General features: G+C 32.1%; 1 protein-coding gene across 4 annotated transcripts in view; it reads right to left on the minus strand.

Moving 5' to 3' along the window:
• Positions 1–26,129, minus strand: part of SSBP2 (single stranded DNA binding protein 2) — a 282,149-nt gene that overhangs the window by 52,299 nt on the left and 203,721 nt on the right. For all 4 annotated transcript variants that reach the window (XM_033110260.1, XM_033110263.1, XM_033110261.1 and 1 more), the window contains 3 exons: positions 11,971–12,030; positions 2,209–2,275; positions 1,836–1,906 (listed from right to left, as the gene is read on the minus strand). In XM_033110260.1, the coding sequence (XP_032966151.1) occupies positions 1,836–1,906; positions 2,209–2,275; positions 11,971–12,030 (198 nt within the window). The remainder of the gene's footprint in view (positions 1–1,835; positions 1,907–2,208; positions 2,276–11,970; positions 12,031–26,129) is intronic.

Raw genomic sequence — 26,129 nt, forward strand, 5'->3', positions numbered from 1 at the left:
ATCAGTTTATTCTCTCTTTACATGAGAGCCCATCACGTATTTCCATCTCATCATTTCTCCACGTCAGGTATCTGACTTGGAAATCATGGTATGTTTTTACTTGTGTACAACTCATAAATCCTTTAGATTTCTAGAGGAACTAGAACTAGTAAGGTGGTCTTGATGAATTTTTCTGTTAATCATATGGCACCCGCTGAGCATGAGAACACAGGCAATCTAAGTATATCTTAGCACAAAAGCAAGTAGAAAAATGACTTCAAATTTGGTATGAGGGAAGACATTTTTCTTGATTAGATAATTTTGCTTTTCTATTGAAAGGATACTGATATAAATTTTTAAAAATCATGTATTACCACTGAACTTAGATTTAAAATATATTAAAGGGTGGGAAAAAATATGCTAGGATATGGAAACTTGTATTTCTTCATCCACGTGGTATTTATTAATCACGTCTACTATGTTTGAGGCGTGTACTTTTTGTACATTGGCATTACCTAAGAATCATTAGACAATATATATTTCTTTGTTCTGGTAATTCAATTGTCCCAGTAGATAACTCTGTTATCCTCTTTTCCACACTGACCTTAAGCTCCAAAAATAATGAAAATAATATCTATGATAAGAATGAGACGTGTATTTTGTGCATAAAGCTAATGACAAGATTCCAGAGACTGTTTCTATAATTCTAGTACAAAAGAGCAGATGCATTCTGCTTTTGGATGGCATCTATATGATTGATTTTCCTCTGACTTTGATGATCTCACATACATTTATATAGTGTATTTTTTTTCATGTAATATGGTCTCTCTGAAAAATTTGGTTATATGTGCTTCATGTTTCAATACAGTTGAGATATATATAATTGCATGTTGGTTAGAAACTCTAAAGTCTAAGTTACATTATCTGAGCATTAGATTCTTAATTCTCTGATTCCTTTGGGCACACAGCAAAATATTAATTCAATTTTTAGAAAGTAGATACGTGAAACAAACTCCTAAAATGCTCACTTACAATGCTGTCCTTGGAAAGGATAAAGAAAATAAATTAATTCATTATTTTAACCAGTGTTATGACCTGCTAACCTCTGACCCATGAGGTAGAAATTTTAAATTCTGGATTTTGGGTTAGTTTCTTTGAAATATTATAAAATTGATTTCTATCCCATGCAGTTTTCTCAAGAGACACACAAAAAATATTTTAGCTAAAGTAAGTGATATCCGGGAACAGCATATTTAAAAAATGTCACCAACAGCTAGAACAGGTTCAACCTTACTATATACTTCTGGGAAATGTTGATAGAGAAGTAGGCTAATACAGATATATCCTGATAGCATTACACTTGCTTAGTGAGACCCATTTTAATGTTCTAAATGGTTCTCCATTGTTTTCATATTTCATAAAGAAATATAGTTGTATAAAATAGTCAATGGCATTCTCTAAAAGACTTTATAGAAATATATTTCATGCTGCTTACTCTAATATTTTTGATCAACTGAGTTTATTTAATTTATGTGGTTATCTTTTATAATAGTTTTATATATTTCCTTAATATAACTAAAATGCTCATAATTATCTTTTTATAATAATTACTATAATGTATTTCTATGCAATGTATATTCTCAAATGTACTGAACACATCTGTGATAGCACCTGTTAAAATATAGTTTGTTGTCAAATCAATTTGGACATGTCAGAGATATTACGTTCTCAAGAGACTAAAAACTGTATTGTATCACGCCTTTAATACATATAACAAAAGCCAACAAATACTATAGTTTGTTTATATAAAATAAAGGCAAAAAACTCATCCTCTACTTTCTGCACTGATTATTTACCTGTGGTCCTAAGGGCACCATTCCTCTTGGAGGAGTCATTCTCTGCATTGGTCCACCCATATTTGGATGTCCTAAAAAAAAAAAAAAAAGTATGAAGATATTAGCAATGTAATGAAACATCAGTGCTAAACCAGACGCTAGTAGCCTCCTCTCTGCTTGGTGTTTAATTATTTTGTTTCTTATGTTATCACTGCCCTCACTATCATGCATAATTAAGAGTTAATTAAAAATATAAATCATTTGGCCATGTTATCTGCAAAAATGCAACTGGTATAATTATGAAAGATTTATCCAAGTAAAAAATTTCTGTAAAAATATAGGATTTCCTTTGAGATTCTGCACACCTATTTCACTTTTACTTTAAGGTAATCACCTTGTTGTCGAGTTGGGTCCATTCCACTGGGAAGTAATGGCTGACTTCCTGGGACACCTCCAAGTGCCTAGTATATTTAGTAAAACAAAATTAAAAGCAATATTGTAAATATTTATAAAATCAGTGCTTTAATAATTCTCTTAAAATACCTATAATTACAGAATGGATTTTAGTATTTCTCAAGACTGTTTTGTTTTTGACATTTATAAATTTCATAGGTCTATATAACTAGTATTAGTTCTTAGTTCTAAAAAAGATTCTATTTTGCCCATTTTGTGGCAAACAAAATAAGCATTTTGGGGGTGAAAAATCTAGGCGAAAATTGTTGTATATTTTTCTCAGCATATAATTCCTTTCCTACAAATTAATTTACAAAGTTCACTAAATTAAGTAATTTTGCTTCGTCAGTGTAAGCTCTCTGCTTCTACAGATTATTTTACTCATTTGGGATTGCAAGAGTAGAAGGACTAAAACATCAAGGGGCTGATATTTTTTGTAGTCACATTTTCCCTAAGAAACTATTTAGAAAAATAATATTCCAATTAAGTTCAAACAATTTGGCTGTATGGAGAAAGAGAACTAAAACTGAAAAAGATGGAGATCAAGAGTTTATTTATGAGGGGTGAGATACTGGATACATACTGAATTGCAACTTTTTATACTGTGTTTCCCCCAAAATAAGACCGACCTAGACAATCAGTTCTAATATGTCTTTTGGAGCAAAAATTAATATAAGACCCGGTATTTATGTTATGTTACGTTAAGCTATGTTATGTTATGTTATATTATAAAGACCCGGTCTTATACTATAGTAAAGTAAGATCGGGTCTTATAGTAATTTTTGCTCCAAAAGACACATTAGAGCTGACTGTCCAGCTAGGTCTTATTTTCGGGGAAACACGGTAGTTGTCTGAACAGCACTTAGAGCTGAAGAAAGCTATGAGCAATTTAAACCTTAAACACACATATATACATAATCCTGACAATAGGCAAGAATTTCTATAAAGGTTCACTCATTTAATTTAAAGCAGGATAAATCTTATTTAATTAGTCAAAAATTTCAAATATTACAAAAAGATAATATTAAAGAATTTCTATATCCAGATCAGAACTGTTTCTGTAATTGTCACTTGGGATGCAGTAGAGAGCTGCCATTTCTCATGCCATTTTTGTAATTATTTGAAATTTTTTTTTGCTTAAAGCACACTCAATACATATTTATTGAGTTCCTACTATATGGCCTGTTCTCTGCTTACCTTTCCAGCCTAATTTGTTGCCACTGCCATACTAACATTCTAATGTCCAAACTTCTTTCAGTTTGTTTTCAATTTACGCATTCAATCAACAATATCTAAATGCCAGCCATTAAAAACAAAACAAAATTAAAACTAAAACTAAACTATCCTCCCAAGGATCTCAGAGACCCTTCGTGCCTATTGCTGACATGTCTTAGATCTCAGTTTAGGAATCACTTCCTAAAAAAATTCTTCCCTACAACCCCAGTCTGGTAATAAGTTTTCCTTCTATTTGCTTTAAAATATGTACATATTTGTTTTAATTACAGAAAAATTACATAGACTGTACAATGAATTCCCATTTACCCTGACATAGATTGCCCAACTGCTAACATTTTACCACATTTGCCCCCATCACCCTTTCGCCTTCTCTCTCTCTCTCTCTCTCCTTTTATCCTAAGTCTTTTCCAGAACTACTTGATGGCAAGTTGCAGGCTTTATGCCTCCATCACTCCTAAGTACTACAGAATATAGCTCCCTAAACAAGGATATTCTCCGACATAACTACCATACAACTTCTCAAATCAGGAAATCAACAGTGATACAACACTACCAGCAAGCCACAGACCACATTCAAATTTTGACATTTGTCTCAGTAATGTTTCTTTTTTCTTTCAGGGACCAGGACCTCATGAAATATATTGCATTTAGTTGTCACGTTTCTTCATGCTCCTCTAAGCAGTAATAATTCCTTAGCCTTTCCCTATCATGTCCTCAACAGTTTTAAAGAGAATGTGTATTACATTCTAGAGGATGATCTTCTAATGTTTGTTCGTGACCCAGACTCAGGTCATATTTTCTTAGCAGGAATTCCACAGAAATGATGCTATGCTCTTTTCAGTGATCACATTAGAGGGCACATGAAGTTGACTCATCCCATTATTGGTGATATTAACTTTTATCATCTGATTGTGTTGGGTGTATGCCAGGTTTCCACACCATAAGATCATTATGTTTCCTCTTTGTAATTGATTACTTTTAGTATTAGAGCTATGCCAAGATTGTCAGTATCCCATTCGTCATTACCCTTTACCAACTTAACCAGTTGGATGTTGTTAGCATCCACTAATAACTCCTAAGCACTATAATCGTTACCAAATGGATATATCCTGTTTCTATCATCCTTTCTCTGCTTGTTAGTTGGCATTCCACTATAAAGAAGAGCTTTCCCTTATTTATTTATTATTTAATTATTTAAGTATATTTAAGTATAAATCTATGAATTCCTATTATATTCAAGGAATCGTAATCAACTACTATCATCTATTTTAACATACAAATTATCCAAGATTTAGCCTGTGGGAGGCTCTTCAAGTGGGTCTTATGTCCCTTTGGCATGTCCTCATTGTATGTGCAGCATTACCTTACTGGCAAAAAATGTTCTAGGTTCATCTCATACTTTTTCTGGCCTAGCTCTGGAGTCAGTCTTTTCTCCAAAGGGCTCTTACTCCTTCTAGTGAAGAACAGTATTCACACATCAAGATCTGGGTTCTCACAGTGTTCACTCTTAGTTGGGTATATTGCTTTTGGGCCTTCTCAGTAGACTCAGATCAAAAATCTATGTGTGTGTATATGGACACACCTATACATCTATGACTAAATCTCTCTCTCGTACGTACACATACCATAAATTCGTACCCTCCAGCACTAGTACGTCCAATTCCAATCCAAAACCTCAGACAAAAAAATCCTTTTTCCTTTCTGTGTTTGTACTTTTCTCCAACAGTAAGAAACCTTTTATTATCATCAATATATTTTACTTATTTGCTCAACCAATGTATTTTTTGCTCAATATATAACCAATGTCCCAACCACAATGGCCACTGCTTCTTTCTGTTACCTCTGTAGGACTCCTCCCTGCCTTCCCGAATATCTTAGCATGCAAGGAAGGTAAAGGCTTTTGCTGAGCTTTTACAGGACCTTATATCACACTTTCACAGAACCTAAATATGATCACAGCTTGTTTTCTTCTCTGTATTTCCAATAGACGAGAGAGTATGGACCCTATCTGTGTCTACTGGCTCAGAATAATAAATATTTATTGAAGGAATAAAAGTAATAGGATTTAGATTTGACAGTTTTAGAAATCATCAATGATAAAGTCATAAGAATGGAATAGACTTCAAAAAGTAAGGAGAAAAAAGATCAAATATATAATTATTAATATTTAGAAATACCAAGAAGAGGTAGGTAAGGAAACTGAAACTGAATAGGTATGAAATTAAGGAGAGAACTAAGACCAAAATTTTAGAAAAAGTAAGGAGAGTTTCAAGAAAGAAGAAGTGGTCAATGCGCTGTCAAAAGTTATAAAGAAGTGAATTAGGAGTAAAATTGAAAATGTATGATTAATCAACATTATCTTTAACTGTGAGTTTGAAGTTCTTGCTTTTTAAGTCTCCACGGGATTAAAGTTTTACATTCTCGACTTTGATTCTGAATTTCTATATCTCACTGGAGAAATAATATTTTATCACTGGAAATCATTTTCAAAATTTTCAAAACGAATTTTAAAGCCAAATACCACATTTTGCTTTTTCTTCTTTATCTTGGCATATCAGAACAATCATGTCTTTCTCTGTTTCTATTCATCATTTAAAAATATAGCATAATCCTGCAGAAATTTTGATCAATGTCAAGTTGTCTTTCAAAGTGAGTGTCTTGATCTAAATTTAACTTTTAGTCACCAGTATTTGTCTTTTAAAGTAAGTAAAATCCTAAGTTTTAAAAACTTTTATCAGTTCTGGGATGACCAGATTGTGGTTTTGTGCATCAACAAGGGCATAATGACTGCATTCCTTAAACCTTTAATGCCGGGGGTGGGGGGAGCCCACAAATTTATACACCTTGTAGTTGATATTATTTTCATAGTTTTTAACATGTTATATGTGTTCTATTCAGACTTGTTTTACTAGTCACAAATTTTGGCATACATTCTTTGTTCCATAAAAAAATCTTCACTATGACAGAGAAAATAACACTAACAATTAGGGTTCTTAGTGATAACAAACATAATATCAACAATAATATACACTTGTGAGCCAGCATATTTGTGCTAGGAATTGTGCTAAGCTCTTTATATTTATTATTTCATTCAATGCTTACAACAATATATTGAAATTATTAATTCTTTTTGATTATGAGAAACTGGGGTTTAATGTATAAGTAATTTGTTAATTTGTCCATGGTTATACAGGTGGTAGGTAGCAAAGCCAGTGCTTCAAATCAGATCATCATACTCCAAAAGTTCTAAAAGACAAGCCTTAAATTCTAGAATTTAAAATAGATGAAATAATACAAAATTTAATTAAAACAGAAATAATTAAATGGAGAAATGTCTTGTTGCAGGAATGAATTCTTTAGTTTACAAAGGATTCATCATATGATGCCAATGCTGAGCCCCTGTAGGAACTTAAGATTTTGGTGTATATTTCCTTGACTATCATTATATAGTCTACTTATAGAGACTGAATGCTCACTGATGATGGAAAAATAGTGAATTTATCAATGCTTTTATGATATAATTCAGGCACCAATTTTGATCTACCCAAATTTTTAATGAGCCTCCTCAATGATCAAGAAAATTTAGAATTAGAAGGGATTTTATTAATACCTTAGTGCACTCTCATTTTACTGGTGAAAAAAAAAAAAATCAAGGCCCAGAAAAGTGAAGTGACTTGCTCACAGTCATACATTACTGGGCATGGATGGCATTTGAATCTAAGACGCTTAACACAATTGAGGTCCTTTCAACATCATTTCCTTCTTTTTTTCTGTAAAAAGGCAGTATCAACAGAAAAGATATTAAAATACAGAAATGTTACATTCAGTGTAGGAAGGTATTTGTCTTCAAAGCACAGCTCACCATTTGACATATGTATGTACTTATTTTTCTTTTTTCTGTATCTCAACCACTGTAACTGTACTAATACAGTAGCCCTTTGTCACATGGGGCTAGTTAAACTTAAATTAAGATTAGTAGAGCTAAAATTTTGGTTCCTCAGTCACTCTGGCCAAATTTCAAGTACTCAAAGGTGCTCCAAGTACGATAAAGTTACCGCATATGACAGTGTAATTATAGAACGTTTCTATCATCCCAGAAAGTTCTCCTGGGCAGTGTGGCATTACAATGCCAGATCCACAAGGAGATTTTCTTTAGTTTGTTCACTGATGCTGCTCCACATCTAGAATTGTGTCTGGCACATAGTAAACCTCAACAGATATTTTTTGAATCACTGAATATTTCTAAAAAGAGAATTTATATAGTTCTATGAAATTTCCAATCAAATACATGGAAATGCACTTTTTTTTTTTGTATTGGCTTATACCCAGAAAGGGTATATCTGTGACAAAATGACTATAAGATAATGAAACATGTTTTGGCAAAAGTAGTAAACATTGTACCAAAAAGCTCTATATAACTATAACTTAAATTGAGTTAAGAGTGCACAGCATTCATTATGTAAACTTTTCTTGTTTGGGGAAGGAGAATGAATTTATTTTTTGTCAGACACTGAATTTGTTAATTTCCTTTCTACAATGGTAGAAAATAATTGGAAAAGACATATATCCGGGATATACTCATAATTCAAATTTATAAAGAAATAATATATTTTTGTGTTTCATTGGATTTAAAATAGTGAATTAAATACATTAATAGTGTAATTATCACTAAGACATAAAAATAATATGGACATCCCAGTTGACAGAAAGGGATATGTTGAATTGGCAAAAACAGCTACTTTATGCTTTCATTATTAAACACTAATTTATATTAAACAGGTGTAACATATTTAATTTTTAAAGTTAGCGATTTGCTGTCATCATCCTCCTTACAATTTTAGTTATAAGACTTCTACTTCTTACTCAATGTAGAACATATTTCTCTTTATACAGCTGAACTCTTTCTCTTATGTTTGCATATTGTTATCATTAAATAAAAGTCAATTTCTACATGTGAAAAAATTTACAAGGATAGAAGATTATTGGTGAAGGACATGCTAAATGTAAATAGTGTTTACCTGGAATAAGAGAACATGTGAAAAAGAGTAAGTATATAGTTTGTTTAAAATACATTGGTTATATGGGGATATAGTAAATTCATTTCAGTATACAAGTAAATGTCCCAACAACCTTATTTTCTGCTCAAATTCCTACTGATTTTTTCCCTATTTGAAAGTGATGAAGAAAAGTCTTTTTAAGATTTGCCTATCCTCAGCATCCATTATTTTTTCTTTTTATCATGTAAAAATTATATATTCAATATTAATAAAGGAAATCTTATACAGGAATAACCAGAATAAAATATCTGTACTTTTAATTATCTATATATATAATTAACTAATATACTTTTCTAATCACAAATGAAATAACTGCTCAATGCAAACTTTAAAAATACAGAATAAAAAAAACACTCATAACCCTACCACCAAGAAATAAAGGATATGGTCCTGAGAATCTTTTTGACAAGTATGTCTGTATGGAGAGGGGTACATGCATGGGGTAAATTTTCTGTATGTACAGTCATATGGCAAAGGTGATGGACTATATATGTTTTGGTCCTTCTTTTTCATATTTGGTAATAGATCATAAACATTTTATCGTATCAATAAATTTAATTCTATAGCATGCTTTTCAATAGCTAAATGTTATCTCAGTTTATTTAATCACTCATCTATTTTTGGTCAAATACCTTTGAGAGTTTCAGTAAGACAGATGTAATGTACTTTTAGAATACCAAAATCAGCTTTAGAAAATAAAATGATCAACAGCATTAACTATGTGTTATTCCAATTCACATACCTGTTGACAGAGTTTTAGGAATGGTCAGAAATAGAGTATAAATTCTCAAAATTCTTTAGAATCAATAAATCAACAGTTTATTTTTGGTGTCACATATTAACAGTCTTGTATATCTAGCTGCCTTGGTTCCGTCAGCATAGTGTTGAATGAATATTGTGAATTTTTCGGATTAGACATTTTATCTGAGAAGGATAAAGATCTGCTCTACTGCAGATTATGGATGCTACAACAACAATGACCCATTCTGACAGTTCAACCAATTCCAGTGTAAAATGGTAGAATCAAAAATACTTTTGGATTTAACTTCTGTGTTTCACATGTTCTTTCATATATTTTTATTCTTTGCTATATTGTAGTTTTGTAATTTGATTTTTCTTTCATCATTTTAGAGAAAATTACCCCTTTATATATTTTTTTGGTATAATGATATTTTATACTATATACCAAATACCCAGTCCTATGAATACACAAACAGTATAAACCATTGTGGATTTAGTCCAGAACCATGAAAACCATCTTAGGAGAACTTAAATTAAAATCTATAGTCTAATTATTAATAATTATAAATTATAAAGAATCTGTTTATTGAAGGAATGTTTACTAACATTCACAATGACTAGTCAACACCACTGAAGAGGTATTTCACTTTTTATTTTCTGAGATAACAATCTATCAATAAAACAAAATTTCATTAGTTTGTGGTCATTTTAAATGAAAAATAAATAAAAAAATTTTTAGCATATTTTTTTGCATATATCATTTGAATTAATTACCAAGAACAGTTTTGCCAGTTCTGCTTTAATGACCATATAATGAAATTGAAGAACAATTTTGTGGTTTGAAAGGGTCATGCTCCTAAAAAAGGTTAAACATTTCCTAAGACAATATGCTCATACTATTAACACAACTAATTTGTTCAGAAAATTATTTTTAAAAATAACATAAATGTAAATTATTGTAAATTTGAAAGTTACATGTTTGAATTAATGAAGTTTAACTATATACCTGTTGGTGGGGTCAAAAAAGAGCTACTCATAGAAGAGTACAATTGTTTTAAAATTTGCAGAGGTAAAGACTTGTTTAAAATTCTTGAGGAAAAAGAGCCTGCATCATAACACTTTATTGCCATTAACATTTTAATTGTGTCTTTTAAAAATCCAAAGGCATTATAAACTTGTTCTTTAAAAAAATTTCAAACAATCCACATTTTCAGTTCCACATCCCCACAACCAACCCACTTCTTCCTAAAAGTGTGTCTTTCATTTTGCCAGTCTTTAATCGGTATGGGACCTACTGTAGTATCTTATACAAAGCAGAGATTTCAACAATGTCAAAAGGATGGAACTCTAATAATTCCATCATATTTTCACCACTGATATGGAATATATGAAGTGAAAAAATTCTACCAATACACTTGTGCAAGAAATTCACATTTCCCTATTTCAGATTCTCAGGAAGCTCTTGCATCTATGTAATATACAACGCTATGGTTGGGATGTCTGAAACACCATGAAGACTCCAATAAAAGGAAAGTTCTCCCCTGGGGGTGAATGTGGGTGCTGTGTGCACTAGAAGCAGAGAACACCAGGAAACTGGGACACTTAAAGGACAATGCATAATTTCAGTAAGAGCTGGGAGAGGAGAAGCAGACCCTGTTGCTATCAAATGTGTTAGAAAGTGCAACTTCCTTCCATTTTTGGTCAGAAAGGAAACAGAAACAGAATAAGAACGAAAGAGAGAATTTATTGTGATAACAGGTTTACTTTAAATCCTGGAAAATGCTGAGGTATACAAATAATAGAATTAAAGAAAGTGACGAAACAATGATCTTGACATAAACATTCCATTTGGTTAAGCATTTATGTCTTATGTACTATACACAGGTACGTTATCTGTATCCTAAAACTAAACTAAAAATTGTGCTTTGTTCACTTTAGCAAATAAACATTTATGGTATTGATTAAAAACTATTTAAGGACAAAAGTTCATGAAATCTCAGAGCTCTTGTAGGTAAAAACAAAAGGTTGGAAGATCTATTGTTAGTAATTTCTTTATTAATAGATCAAGTCTTTCTAGAAGCAGCTAATTATATGTCTTATATGCTAATATAATTGGGCAAAATTGATACGAATGTTAGAGCCATGATATTGAAAATATATAAAAATAAACCAAACTGTGTTCATAGAAAATTCTATTGCCATCCTTTAAATGAGAATATAATCGGCATTTACCAAAATTATATATATTTAAAAATTAGGTTCAAAGTACATGATGGACTCCAAGGGTTAGCAAACTTTTTTCTATAAAGATCCAGAGAGTAAATATTTCAGGGTTGCAGGCCATATATAGTTTCTATCATGACCACTCAAATCTTATATCACAGTGTAAAAGAAGCTATAGATAATACATAAATGAATTGAGTGTGGACGTGTTCCAATAAAACTTTATTTACAAAAACAATCAGCCAACCTACGGACTGTAGTTTGCCAACTCTTGAAGTAGATTATATATTACTAGAAGCAGCATTAAATGGAAGATAGAAAGAATAATTTAATATTTTTATAGGTAAGAAATATTTGTGACATTTTTAAGACCTTTATTAATTCTTCAAAAGCAAAAACAAAACAAAACAAAACAAAAGAAAACTTAAGTAGCACATAAATCTTACCTGGTTAGGTATCCTCAATGGGGGCCTTGGACCTCCAGGGTACCGAGGAGACATAAAAGGCTATTGAAATAAAACAAACAAATAAACAAAATAAAACAAAACAAAAAAGAGCACAATGTAAAATGCATATCTGAAAATAAACTGCTTTAAAAATTTTTAGAATTATATAAAACATAAATCAATTTACTTCCTTATGTGGCTGCTTTCAGTAGACTAAATGCTTTTAAGAAAAACTACCATTGTATTTTACTTTTTGAAGAATATCTGGAAAATTTTCCAAAGAAAATGTAAAAACATCAAAGATGACCAAAGTGACCTACAGCAAAAGATTTTTTAAATGTGAATTATTATTAAGATAATGATACCCACCCAGTTGGCAAAAAAAAAAAAAAAAAAAGAAAAAAAGAAAGAAATTTAGGCAATTGAATCTTAGTACTAAGGAGGTTTACTGGCTACATCATTACACAAATGGGGTTCTAAGCATACACTTTGACTGAATTATCAGGTGTGGTTATCAATTTCCTTTAATAACTTTAAAGTCCCCAAAGTTCTTCACCTTTACTTCTATAGCTCTGTTTAAAATGGTTAAAAAAAAAAAAATTATTTTCCAAGTCATTATGGTTAAAAAGGATTTGGCTTTCCTTGATCAAGGTTTTGGTATAATTCAAAATTGACTGTAAATTTTAAAGCTGAAATTTCTTTGCATATTTTGAACCTAGCAGATTATGAGGGGTGTAAAATAGTCTTATATTAAAACTCAAGTCAATTTATCTTATTAGATGAATCAGAAGCTAAGATATGGTCACTCTCAGTCCAAGAACTGTTTGAAAAATAACCCATAAGCATCATTTTAGTGATAGTCTAATGTTGAGTGGAAAGAGAATATTTTTGATCACTCAGATTCGGGCATCAATTTTTTAAAAATTATTCCTAAAATTATTCAAAATTCAAAATATTATTATTGAAAATACAATTTTTATTATATTTTTCTATAAACTATATACAAATAGTATGTTTGTTCAATTACATCATAATAAATAATTTACTTAAATGTAAGATTATTCCTTACATGGAATATAAGCAAATTATCAATTCTAAAGGTTTGAATTTGTAAAGTAAAATATTAAGAATGAATTAACATAAATTAAGAATCACCTTAACAAAGGCTTGAGGAAGCCAAATCTATAGTACTTTATATAATTAAATTCCACATTTATAATGTATTTTCTGTAAACATTTTTATAAATTAGGCCTGTAGTTCATGGCTACATATATTTTCCACGCCTATTTTTAAAGCAGCATCTGAAGAATAAAATCCTAACAAATTTATACTGTGTAGACATTTCCTATAATATTTTTTGGAGGCTTTGGACAAACCAACAAGACGAACTTTAGAATTAAGCAAGCAATTTGGCTTTTTGTCACTGTGATCTTGTATGATAATGTATTCCCAGGAGATCATTTTAAATGTACAGAAACAGTGGATTATTCAGGTAATACTGACACCTCCAGCTGATAAAACTTAAGTGGATTTTCCAAGTTTACATTTAAAAAATGCTTGGTTTACACATAATCTGATCAAAGTTGTCTCTCTTTTATCATTTCTGAAACTGTAAACTGGACTAATTTGTTAGGTCTGCTGCCAACTAGAAACTTATCCCAATACTCGCACTCCCTAATTAGCTAATTTCATTTATGAAACTGCGTTTTTACATCCTGGACTCACTTAAAAAATCTAATAATTAAACACTGGTTTTAGAATGGTTGCCTTTCTTTCACCAAGTGATGTTTTATGACATATTCACTAATTCAAAGTATAATTTCAATTTAGTTTTTGAAACATGGAGAAATAAACATAGGTTACTAATAAATTCTCTTTGAAATAGAATGTAAGATAGAAATTATGTTAAAAATATTACTAAATACCAAATGCTGAGATAAGCATTGAGATGTGCCTTATTTGAAATGGAACATGTGAGATTTGCACATTCTCTGAATGTAAAATGATGCTCTAGTGTTGGTTTAATGAACTATTTGAAAAGAGAATTTTTTTTCTGTAATCGATAGCATTGTGAATAAACGTATTTTAATGAGATGCCCTACTCTCTTATCTGACTGTGAGGCTTCATCATGGGACTGCTGAGAGGGAGAAGCAGTACAGTGATAGCTGGGATCCTGCAGGTCCTGAAGAATAAGCTTGGGAGAGAAACAGAGTCTCTCTTTAGTTTTCCTCTTGTATGTCCTCCTCTAAGAAGTCCAATTTGTGTTTTTTGGGCAAAAAAAAGGAAAACCACTTATTAATTCCAATCTATAGTTATATATTTAAAGCAAAAAATGACAAAAATCTAGTTAATCTGGACAAAAAAATCTTCTACTTTTCACTAAAATATAAAGATTTCTATGGGTAAAGCATTTTTAATATCAAATTAGTGCTGTTATAACGTAAACTCTAAATATTCAGATTGATCTTCACCTTAAGTTATCTAGTTAACTACCTAGGTCCTCAACCGCCTACATGTTGGGGTACAGACACAACAACAGAACCCAAAAGTTTGCATACTAGCAACTGAGAATATTCTGTACGAATATTTGTACTTCACTATTCAGAGGTCAATTTGCTTTTAAATATCATTTAAGATTTTCACTGCAGTTTTATTTACGGTGGCCAAGACATGGAAACAGCCAAAGTGTCCTTCAATAGATGATTGGACTAAACAAAGGAAAACTACTCGGCCACAAGAAAAAATGAAATAGGACCATTTGAGGATATTGAGATTATTATGCTTAGTGAAAGAAGTCACACAAAAAAAGTCAAGAACCATATGATTTCACTGATACGTGGGATATAAAACTGAAAGCAACAAAGGAGCAATACAAACAAAGAAACAAAAACTCATAGAAACAGACAATAGTTTAGTGGTTACCAGAGGATAAGGGGGGAGAAGGGTGGTAAGTGAGGGTAAAAGGGGTCAAATATATGGTGATGGAAGGAGAACTGACTCTGGGTGGTGAACACACACTGTGATACATAGATGATGTATTACACTTGAAACCTATGTAATGTTACTAATCATTGTTACCCCAATAAATTTTAATTAAAAAAAGATACTAAAACAAATTTAAATTCTTTTATAGTAAAATACGGATCTGCCTAAAAGATACCTACTAGTGATATAAAGTACATGTATTGACAGACATGTAAGTGCACTCTGCATCAATAAGTCCCAAAAGAACAGGTTCTTCAAGAGTCCTTGACTATGAAATGCGCTTACTCTTTATATTTGGGGCAAAAAACATCTTTTAAATAGTTTGGGCATTAAAATATTTGCCTGAAGGTGTCATGATGGTGAGTCAATATATTAACTGGAAAGCCTTCCCCTGAAAAAGTTATTTATAATGTGTGTGCAAAAAAACATTTGACTAAGACTCAAAGGTCTGGATTCTAGCTTTTGCACCACCAATAATTAGCAGAGGGGCCCTGAGCAAATAACTTTCAAGCCTTTAGTTTTCTCAACCTTAAAATGATGGAGTTAGTCCGGATGATCTCTAAAGTCCCTTAGAAAAATCAACAAAATAAAAACACATGCTTATGTGTTAATTATTCCCAGCATTATCCTTAAGTATAAATATTAGTTCATTGTAAATATCTATAAGCATTTAAAATATATGGGGTGGGGTGGGAGGTAGGGATATGAGCATAACCTCCTAAGGCACAAACCATCTTTATCAAGAAGCTGGAGAAACTTATTTCCATGTTTTCCAGAGAAAAAGGAAAACCTAGTTAAAGAAGAAACAAAAACGAAACTTCAACAATTATGCTCTTTGTTCAGATGAAAGGTCATCTGGGAAAATAAAGAAGTTGCACTTAATGACTAAAAGGTACGTTAGATATTCGTTCAGTCAACAAATATTTATTAAACACCTACAAAGGCATTGTTCTATTGGTTGGACATATCAGTGAACAAAGCAGATAAAGATCATACTGCCCCCTCTGCTTAGGATTTTTCAAGGTTCACAATCTTGTAATAAATAGGAGGAACAATTTTCGGGAAAAATTGTTTTCTTATATCAGTCTACTAATCTGGAACAAATAGAATGTTCTCTCCACCAAATGGCAAGTATCAATAAAAACCTGAAGAAAATAATAGTTCAATCTGGTGCCTACCCTCAAAAGTCATATTACATCATCCCTACTTGATAGAACATGTAGTGCTATGAATGACTGAAAACCAAGGTTATGCTATTAAAAAAGTTTTCGAAATTAGACAAAACTCAGTGAGTAAGATTCTTTATAAGATAAATTGTGTAGCACAGTTAGCACTGTGACATATGGAAACTATACTTATAGGCATAAATTTTTATTTCTACATATTTCAGCTGTGTGCTCAGAATGAATGGGATAACCCAAAGAGAAAGAAATAAAAAACATACAAAGCCAGAAAAATCAATAAATATTTGGTGACTAAATGAAAACAAAACAAAAAACAAACAAACAAAAAACACCTCACAGAAATACAAATCAAGAGTCCAGCTCATTTCCTCCAAGTAGTCTTTTAGAGAAATAATCATACCATTTAGAAAAGTAATTTATTTCAGTATAAATGTCATTCAATTTTAAAAGATTATTGTTTTCCATTATATCAAGAATTACTCATAGAAATCGAAACTTCTGCTTTTCCTAATTTCTCTTTTAAAGAGAGATTTTTCTTTCTTCTTTGCCCTTTCTGCTAATGGAAAGTATTAGTTTCCCTCTTCTTATTTGGTCTTTCATAAGCCCTTAAGTGTTTTATCTCAATTCTCTAAGAATTAGAAGAACTGAGCTGTTTCTCTTTCCTCACTCTAGTTAAAGGTGGATTGCTCAGTCCAATTTTTTCTTTCTCTGAAGATCCCAACTGTCCGTCCACAAAGGAATTGTTTTATAAATAATTTACCAATACTGGAATTACAGGTGATAAACACCATTTTAAACCCTAACTTCTTTTATTACCTACAAGATCAAACTGAACATCTTAAATGATACATTGCTCAAATGTTGTTAACTTTGTTAATATTTTCTAACATTAATATTTTCTAAAAAAAAAACAACCTATAAATATGATTTCTCAACACCAGAATATCTCTGCTTTTCGAGATTACTCTGTACTCTCCTTTCTCAGCCAAGTACATTTCTATTAATCCTCCAAAGGCCAGTTTAAATGTCACTTCCTCTTTAAAGAATCTCTCTAGGCTCCTTTCCTTCTACTTCCTTAACACTTTGTTCATCCCATTATCATAGAGGATTTATTAATATGTGCCTTGATATGTTCAAAACACATTTCAGAGGAAAGACCAGAAAAACTGTATCAGAGCAAGCAATTACTTTAATGTGAGAAAATGTAATTAATATATAAAATAAAATTGGTATTTCTTAGAATCATTAAAATTGATGTAGCAATGTACACATCACCTTATATCTTATTTTAAATATTTCACTATGGCTTTAGAAACTCTTTAAATCTTCGTCTTTAAGAATAAATTGATAAGAAAGAAAATTTTCAATCATTAAAATCAAAGGTTTCTTTAAAATGTCAATCATTTAAACATTTTCTATATACCATATTTTATTTTATGAGCATAATTTAGAACATATTAATGGTTAAGAGAATAATAACGCTCACTTCTTTAGAGTGGGCAAATGTAGCATTTAGTTTACACTTCTGAAAATTTAGAAGTCTGAAGTGTATTCTAAGATATATAATTACATATAGGACTTACGTAACTCAAAGTAACTGAACTTTTTTGAGGACAAAATTATTCCTGTGAAACTTACTTCTATTTTTGAAAAAATAATACCTTTCTAAATGACCTAAAGAAATACTACACAATTACCAAGTTTAAGAAAATATAAACATAAAAAACAAGACTTATAGAATTTTATTTGAATATGCTTTTTGACATATTTTTACTTTTTAGAATTTTACTTTTTAGTTTACTAGTTCAAACTCCTTATTTTATGTAAAACAAAACCAAAGACCAACTACCTTAACTATCAGTTTTGTTACTACTGTAACATCCTGCTACAGTAATATATTTATAGAATAAAGGCAGGTACACATATTTCAGTCTGATGACCAACTAACCACAAATAAATTGCCAGCCCTGGCACTTCTTCTGCGGCCCCCTTGCAACTGTGCAATCACTCAATGTAGAATTCTTTACCCTTGCTATTACTCAACCATGAAAAGCTGAAAAGGTACTGGTATTTCAGGTAAGCAAGTTAATTTGCATAGAGAGCACTAATTAGCATGTGATCTTGATTCATTTGACTAAAAGAAATGTGACACTGAAATAAATTACTAAGCTTTATCTCTCTTTTCTTGAACATTTTTGGTAGAATTTTGATAATATATGTAGTCTTTAGTCTATTTGTATTTTTAAAGTCCAATGCTAACAGGGAATAGCAGAAGTAGAAGATGGTTGGGGAATGGAAGAGCATCATCGTTATAATCAAACTGTTCATTATAATGTGATGGCTTATAATGAGGTTCATGAGGAAGGGAAGGAAGCAGTTAGCACATTCTGAGAGAACACACAGAGTACATTCAATAAATATTTGGTTGATTCCATAGCTGGCTCATTGACTGAGAGAATGAATAACATTGATGGAAGACTCTAAGGACCAGGAAAAGACATAATAAAGCTTGGTTCTCTTGTATAAAATCTCACCTGACCAATTTATTGTTGAAAATATTGTCTTGTTAAAAAATAGATAGCATCTATTGATACTGTAAAGAGTAAGCCACAGTATTGGCATAATAGATCTGGTTTCCTAGGGAGAAAATGCTTACAAAATATGTATATGCTTTCCAACATAGGATCAATTATATCTTCCAGAGGACCTAGTAAAAGTAGGCAATGAACAAAGTGTTGGGGATCCTAAGAAGACACTGAGTTAATTACAATATCTATAACAATAACACGGAAGAGAACTTGTATTTAGATGACTATTCTCTTCTACTGCTGTCCGGTTTCTCTTACTATTTCTGGGGTGTCAGAGTTAAAAATAATAATTCTTAAGCAGTTTTACAGAGTAGCAGTATTTACTAAACACTCTTTGGTATAAAAGAAGGTCAGGATAATACATATACGATGTTGCAAAGAAACAGAGTTTTTCTGAAGCACAGACCAGCCATGAGAACTACTAACAATCCCATATGGTGGCTCATCTCTCTGTTGTTTGTCTCCTAAAGTGCCGTGTTTATACATGGGACACTAGTCTTTTTAGACTGAAATGTATTTAAGAAATCTATAATTCTTAGGTTTCAGAAACAACATGTTTTAGCTGAAGGGAATCAAATTTTGCCACCCCAAAATATGCCTCTTAAAGATATTGATTCTCTTAAGCTGGTTATTTTTAAGAAACCAAAGACTCAGGAAGAACCTTTGACCTCCCCCTAACTGCCTAAAAATATTAGATTAGAGGACCTGCTTCAGGAAGGGAGCTTTCATCATGTGTAACAGTAGTTTTAATATGAACTAGTGTGTAATGGGGAGGAACCCGCTGGCTCCTTTGATCAAAGTCCTCTCTGTGTCCCCTTGTTAACCATGGCCCAGTGAACATCTGTTTCGCAAACATTTGCTTTCGTATCTCAGTGTGAATTGCCTTCCTCCACTTCGAAGTCTCAAACCACCCCCCACTCCCCCTTTCTCCTTAGTTCAAGAGGACAAATAACCTCCACTGCCTGATTGGTCCTTTGGTCCCCTATTCTTATGGAACCCACATATGTACATACGTAGTAAATTTGGTAATTTTCATGTTAATCTGTCTCGTGTCCATTTGATTATTAGACCAGCCAGAAGAACTAACAGGGAAAAGAAATTTTCCCTACCCCACATAGCTTATATATTTTCTTTCCTTTAAGAAAAGGCTCAGCATTTGAGTAAGAAGATTAAACATTCTGTTTTCTTAACATCAAATTGTCTTTAACACATAACCATCTTTAGTCCAAAAATCTGTTAGAAAATGGTTATTTGCCAAAAAAGTAATCTGCTTCTACCTACTTTTAGGCAAAAACAGAAAGTACAAAGTATATATATATATATATACACATACATACATACATATATATATATATATATACACATACATACATACATATATATATATATATATATATATACACAGCCTGAAAAAATATGGGTTATCTTCAGTAATTATTTAATTACATAAAGACCAAATATGTACCTTACTTTGTCTTGTAAAGACATGACTTTAGACAGATTTAATCTTTCTACTGCTATATATACACATATTTTTTTTAAATTAAAGTTTATTGGGGTGACAACTGTTAATAAAGTTACATAGATTTCAATTGTACAATTCTGTATTACATCATCTATAAATCCCATTGTGTGTTCACCACCCAGAGTCAGTTCTCCTTCCATCACCATATATTTGATCCCCTTCACCCTCTTCTACCACCCCTGTCCACCCTGATCTTCTGGTAACCACTAAACTATTGTCTGTGTCTGTGAGTTTTTGTTTCTACTGATATTTTTGATGTACTGTTTTAAAATTATTCTAGACTCTTTCAAAGGAAAAACACCCAAACATAATTTTGGAAAATGAAAAATATGGCAAGTTATGTTTATTTATATGTAGTCCTGGAAAGGTAATACAAATAGATTCACTATAAGATTTAACCAAAAGCATAAACATTCTTTTAAAAACTCAATATTACTTTTTATTCATTCTGTGTACATATTTTTAGTTTCAATTCTCTTTACTGTACATGATTTTCCTATATAGATTGCTATTCTCTATTTTGCTATTCTGTATTTCACGTAGACGAAAATCTTTTTTCTTAAATATGTTAAGTTTCTTAAAGTCACATGCTACTGAGAATATTATTTTGAAAAGTCATTACAGAATATTGTGACTTCAGCATTTCATTTTAGCCATCTTATATATAGTAAGAACATTCACATATTTTTTTGTATTTTAAATTCCATGAGATGCTTCATGAGTTTTCTTCATGAATTTTTCTGTAGAAAAGTAATGAAGCATAAATTATGCATCAAATGAATTTCGTCAAAGTTACTTTACAATTCATATATCTTAATTGGTTTAGTTTCTTTTCTGTTTTTCATGAAATTCTCCATCAGACATTACTGACACCCCAGTGGATAACACACTCTTGATTAACACATTTTAATTCCAACTAGTATTAAACTAATTTAGCTCACAAAATGACATACTTGTGCTGGCATATTCTGCTGATAAGCATAAATATGTAGTCTATCTCTCATACATCATAGATATTCTATCATCATCAACACTTAATTAAAATAACTCACATAAAAATTGTAAAGTATTAACAGATTCAGTTTCCTAGATGCTATTTTGGCAAGGCTAATCCAATTCAGCACAGAGTTATAAGTAGGTTGATTCTTTTGATACGGATTTAGTCTAAGCATCAAAATTTCTCACTTATATTATGGGCCTTTTCAATAAGATTCTGCTTCTCAAGCTTTCCTTTCTAGATATAGATGTGTGGCAACGGACTTGTAGATTGTGAATGGGGACTATGCTAGCTATGGTTAAGTCTTACAAACTATAAAAGTTTCAGTAACATTCTATAAAAATCTTTAATGTTTATATCAACTTATATTCACAAACACACACACTTTGTTGGTGTTTTTTTTTGGTGTTTGTGAGGCAGGTAGCTGGAGTCCTATGTAAGTTGAATCTGGCTCTGTGCTGCCTCCCGCTCCTGATCTAAGTTACAGGGACAGATCCTAGTGTATTAAAAAAAACACACAATGGGTATGAAAATAAATATTTGAGATTTATAATTTAGGATAAATTATCAGCTGACTCAACCGAAAAAGGAGCTAAAACATTTTTTATAAGCCATTCTTAATTTCTCATTAAAGAGTGCAAAAGTATTCCCTTCTTTGTTTCCCCCTATTTTATATTCATATTTCCACAGAAACTGGTTTCAGATGAGAGTGAGACCAGTACTTTAATTTACCTAAATGTAAATTTTGCAAAAAAAAAAAAGCTATTTTGTTCTGACCCTTCCAGTATCTTGATATGCTAGGGAAGTTTCTACTGATGAGGCAGTAGTCCTTTCAAATTCACTTGCAAAGTTAACATTAAGAAACTGGCCTACGGGGTTGGTCTTCTGATACAAGTAGCAGATTATGTATATTTTTACTTTGTTTAGAAATTAAATTATACTCTCATATTCACTTGGTTACTTACTTGTAAACATGAAGTGTATACTTAAAATTACTCAACTCATTTCTAAACTATATAAAATAGTCTTTCTACAGAACAGATTTTTACATAATTTATTAATGTACCAAAAAATCCTTTGAAACTAGAGCTTACTAATTTGGCTAATGCTAAAAAGCATAAAAATAAGCAAGATGAGAGAATTCAAATTGCACAAACTAAAGTTATTTCTCCATCTCCAATTTTAGATATGCATTTTGGAATACACGTGTCTTAAATAGGTACATGTACATAATAAAATTTGTAAGACAAATTCAAATGGAAAAACATTTACAGACCAAAGGTATTTGTAATCTCAGAGATCATTTATAGAACATAAAGATGACAGAAAACAGATAGTATTCACATTTGCAAGCATTCTAAGTAATTAATTCTGTTTTATTCTCTTGATGAGCATCCTTTTGTGCACAGAGGATACGGGATTACTCTTCCCTGGCGTTATAACGTACACAACTTACAACATGATGCCTGACTGCTGGGTAGAATGAATGAGACCTGGCAATAGCCTATACATCCTCTCTTCCCACAGGTGCCTCAGAGCTGTTTTCTTTGTCCCTCTGTGGGGATGAGCCCTTTATAAAAGCCAACACTTCACTCCAGCAGCGTTTCTTTGACCTCCCCCTCTTCTCCCTCCAGCTACTGCCTCCTTTCTCTTTCCCTTTAGAGCAAAACTCTGAGAGTTGGGCATACTCGTTGACACCAATTTCTTTCTTCCCAGTTTTTCCTGAATCCACTTTTATGAGGTTTTTACCCCTATCGCTCCATCAAAACTGCTTTATCAAGGCCATCAATGAACTTCTTGTTAAATCCAGTGGTCAACTGTCAGTCCTCAACTAATGTGAACTATCAGCAGCATTTGACACAGCTGGTCATTTCTCCCTTCCTTGAAACATTTTCTTCATTTGGCTTCCAGGAAACCACATTGCCTGTTTTGGGTTATTTTTTTTTTTCCTATCTCCTGGGCCTCTCCTTCTCATTCTTCTTTGCTGGTTCTTCCTCATCTCCCTGACTTCTTAACATGAGAATGCCCCGGTATCCTTGTAGAGCTTCTTGTCTCTATCTATAATTCTGATCTTGGCGATGTCATCCAGGCTCAGAGCTTTAAATATTATCCATATGCTAATGACTCCAAAATTACAGCTGTAGCCCAAGACTCAACCATAAAATTCCAGACTCTGATATGCATACCCTATTTCAACCTCTTGTGAATATCTAATCAGCATATTAATCTTAAATTCAAAACTAAGCTTCTGATATTCTCCCTCATACCTCCTCTTGATGTTTTACCTACATCAGTAAATTCTTCCAGGGGAACAGGCCAAAAGCCTGGCAGTCACCCTTGATTTATCTTTTTCTCTCACAACACATATCCAAACCATCACCAAAACTTGGCTCTAGTTTCATAATATATCCAGAATCTAATCGTTTCCCACCACTTCTATCACCATAGTTCAGGTCATAATCACCTTTTGTCAGAATTTTGCAATGATATCCAAACTGGTCTCCCTGTTTCCACCCTTCACTCCTATAAACTAATCTGGACATTGCACTCAGAAGGACCCTGTTAAAACAGTCTACTCAGAGTAAAACCCCCAATCCCTACAGTGACCTACAAAGTTTTCCTCGATGCAGCTCTCTGTTACCTATGACTTCATATCTAACTATGCTTCCCACCTGACACTCTACTACCCAGCAGGTTAGCAGGTTAGCTACCCAGACCTGCTCATCTCTGGAAAAAAACAGTCATGCTTTGAACACAGGGGTTTTATGCTTGCTTGTCCCTCAGCCTGGAATACTTTTCCCACATATCGAATGCTTGTTCTCTCATTTCCTTCATGTCCTTTCTACTTCAATGGCATCTTCTCGGTGAGTCCTTCTCTGGCTACTCGACCCAAAACTTCTGCAATGCTGCCTACTTTCCTTTTTCATTTCCATTTCACTTTTTTCCCTAGCCCTTACCACTATTTAACATATATTTTTAAATAATCATTTATTTTGTTTATTGATTGTGTTTCCCTTAGTAGACTCTAAGTTCTATGTGGGCTAGGATTTCTATTTATTTTGTTTACTACACTAGTGCCACTAGCATGTGGAGTTGGGGGGTGGGGCAGCAATAAATATTTGTTGCTGAATATTGTCAGCAATCTTAACCGGTGGTTCTCAAATTTTAGTTTGTGACATTCATCTGTTAAAAACAAGCAACAACAACAACAACAAACCACAAAGGTTTTCTAGCCCCATACCCCACACTCCCAAGAATTTGGAGTGGGCGACTCCCATACTGTCATGTCAGTAGTGCAAAGAACACACGTGGGGAAACACTGCTCTTGGTTGACCCTTTGGGTTTCTTACAAGCTATCTAGTGGTGACCATATTCATGTAGAACATGAGGGGTCAAATTATGGCTCTCGGGGCTAAATCTGGCCCACCACTTGTTTTTGTAAATAAAGTCTGACTGGAATAGTCATGATCATTATAGTTTACATAGTGTCTGTAGCTGCTTTTACACCACAACAATAGAGTTGAGGAGTTATGATTTCAAAGCCTTCCTAGCCTAAATATTTACTATCTGGCTTTTTATAGAAAAAGTTTGTCGACCTCTGATATAGAACATAAGATAAATTATTCCTGAACACCATCTAATGATAAGCCATTTTTTTTTTAAAAAAAAGCTGAAGGCATCCTAATGTATATTTAAAATCTATCCCACCTATGTAGAAAATTTGTAATATACCTTATCTTTAATTTCCCAAAGAATGGTGACCATTTTTATTTCTGTAAACCAACATTAAATAAAAAATTATAACTATGTTATAAATAGACTTTGCATATTTGCAATGTGCTATAAATATTTCTCCCCCCCCCCCCCAAGAGGCTTTAATAAAAACTGCAGCACTCTGGGGAGAATTTTCAATAAGATGTTTTTCAAAAGAAAAACTGTAATTTAAAATTATTTGAAAAATAGGTAAGCTCTTATCACCTATGGTTTTAAAAAATGATATTTTATTGTTTCATATCAAGTATCTGGACACCTTTAGCTTACAGAAGCAACATGAAAGTGAAAGGAAAAGCAATATTGGTCTAAGATGGCCAAGCTAACATTTCCAAATACTCATTTTGACAAACAAACAAAAAAAGAAGAGTTTCTAAGAGGAAACTATTTCATTCCATTCTAATTGGAAAACCCAAGTGAAGACTCTGAACCCCTGACACTCCCTTCTTTGCTCTCTGTCCATCCAGTAACCGCTATAAGGTCTTTAGTTGTTTGAAACTGCACTTTTTTAAAAACTCACTCAGTTACTCAAGCTGAGCAGTTTTAATTTGTTCTAATAGTTGAGGCCAGAAAAACTATTACCACAACTGCAGGAAAGCATTATTAAAGCCAGCAGCTGTCAGGCACTTTTATGTTTTTAGGCTTCTTTTATCAGAAAGACTTGATCTATTTTTAATATTTAGAATTTCCGTTCTTTAAAGATTCAAAATTACATTTTTAAGAAAATTAAACTTAATTTTTAATTCTTGAAGTTTGATAAATAAGCAAACTTCTCTACCTCCATTCTCCAAATCCTGGTGTATTTAGTTCTGAGAAATACTATTTTTAATATTTGAGTTTTTAAACAACATATATTGATAATGTTAGATGTTATATATAGTTCAGTAACCCAATTCTACTTGTGATTTTCAATATCCTACTTATTCAAACTAAGAAAAGATACACTGACTAATCTTTTAGTTCATTATCTGAGCTCAAAGATGGTATCTACAACTTCTGGGGAGAGGGAACAGGAGTTTCTCCTGGTTTAGAGTATTTCCTAAGACTAATTTCTGAAACAGCCATGGTCAGGAGGGTAAGAGGAGAGGAAACCATTGGGAGTAAAGA

Source organism: Rhinolophus ferrumequinum, chromosome 7 (assembly GCF_004115265.2).
Source record: "Rhinolophus ferrumequinum isolate MPI-CBG mRhiFer1 chromosome 7, mRhiFer1_v1.p, whole genome shotgun sequence".
In the NCBI taxonomy this organism is placed as follows: Eukaryota; Metazoa; Chordata; class Mammalia; order Chiroptera; family Rhinolophidae; genus Rhinolophus; species Rhinolophus ferrumequinum.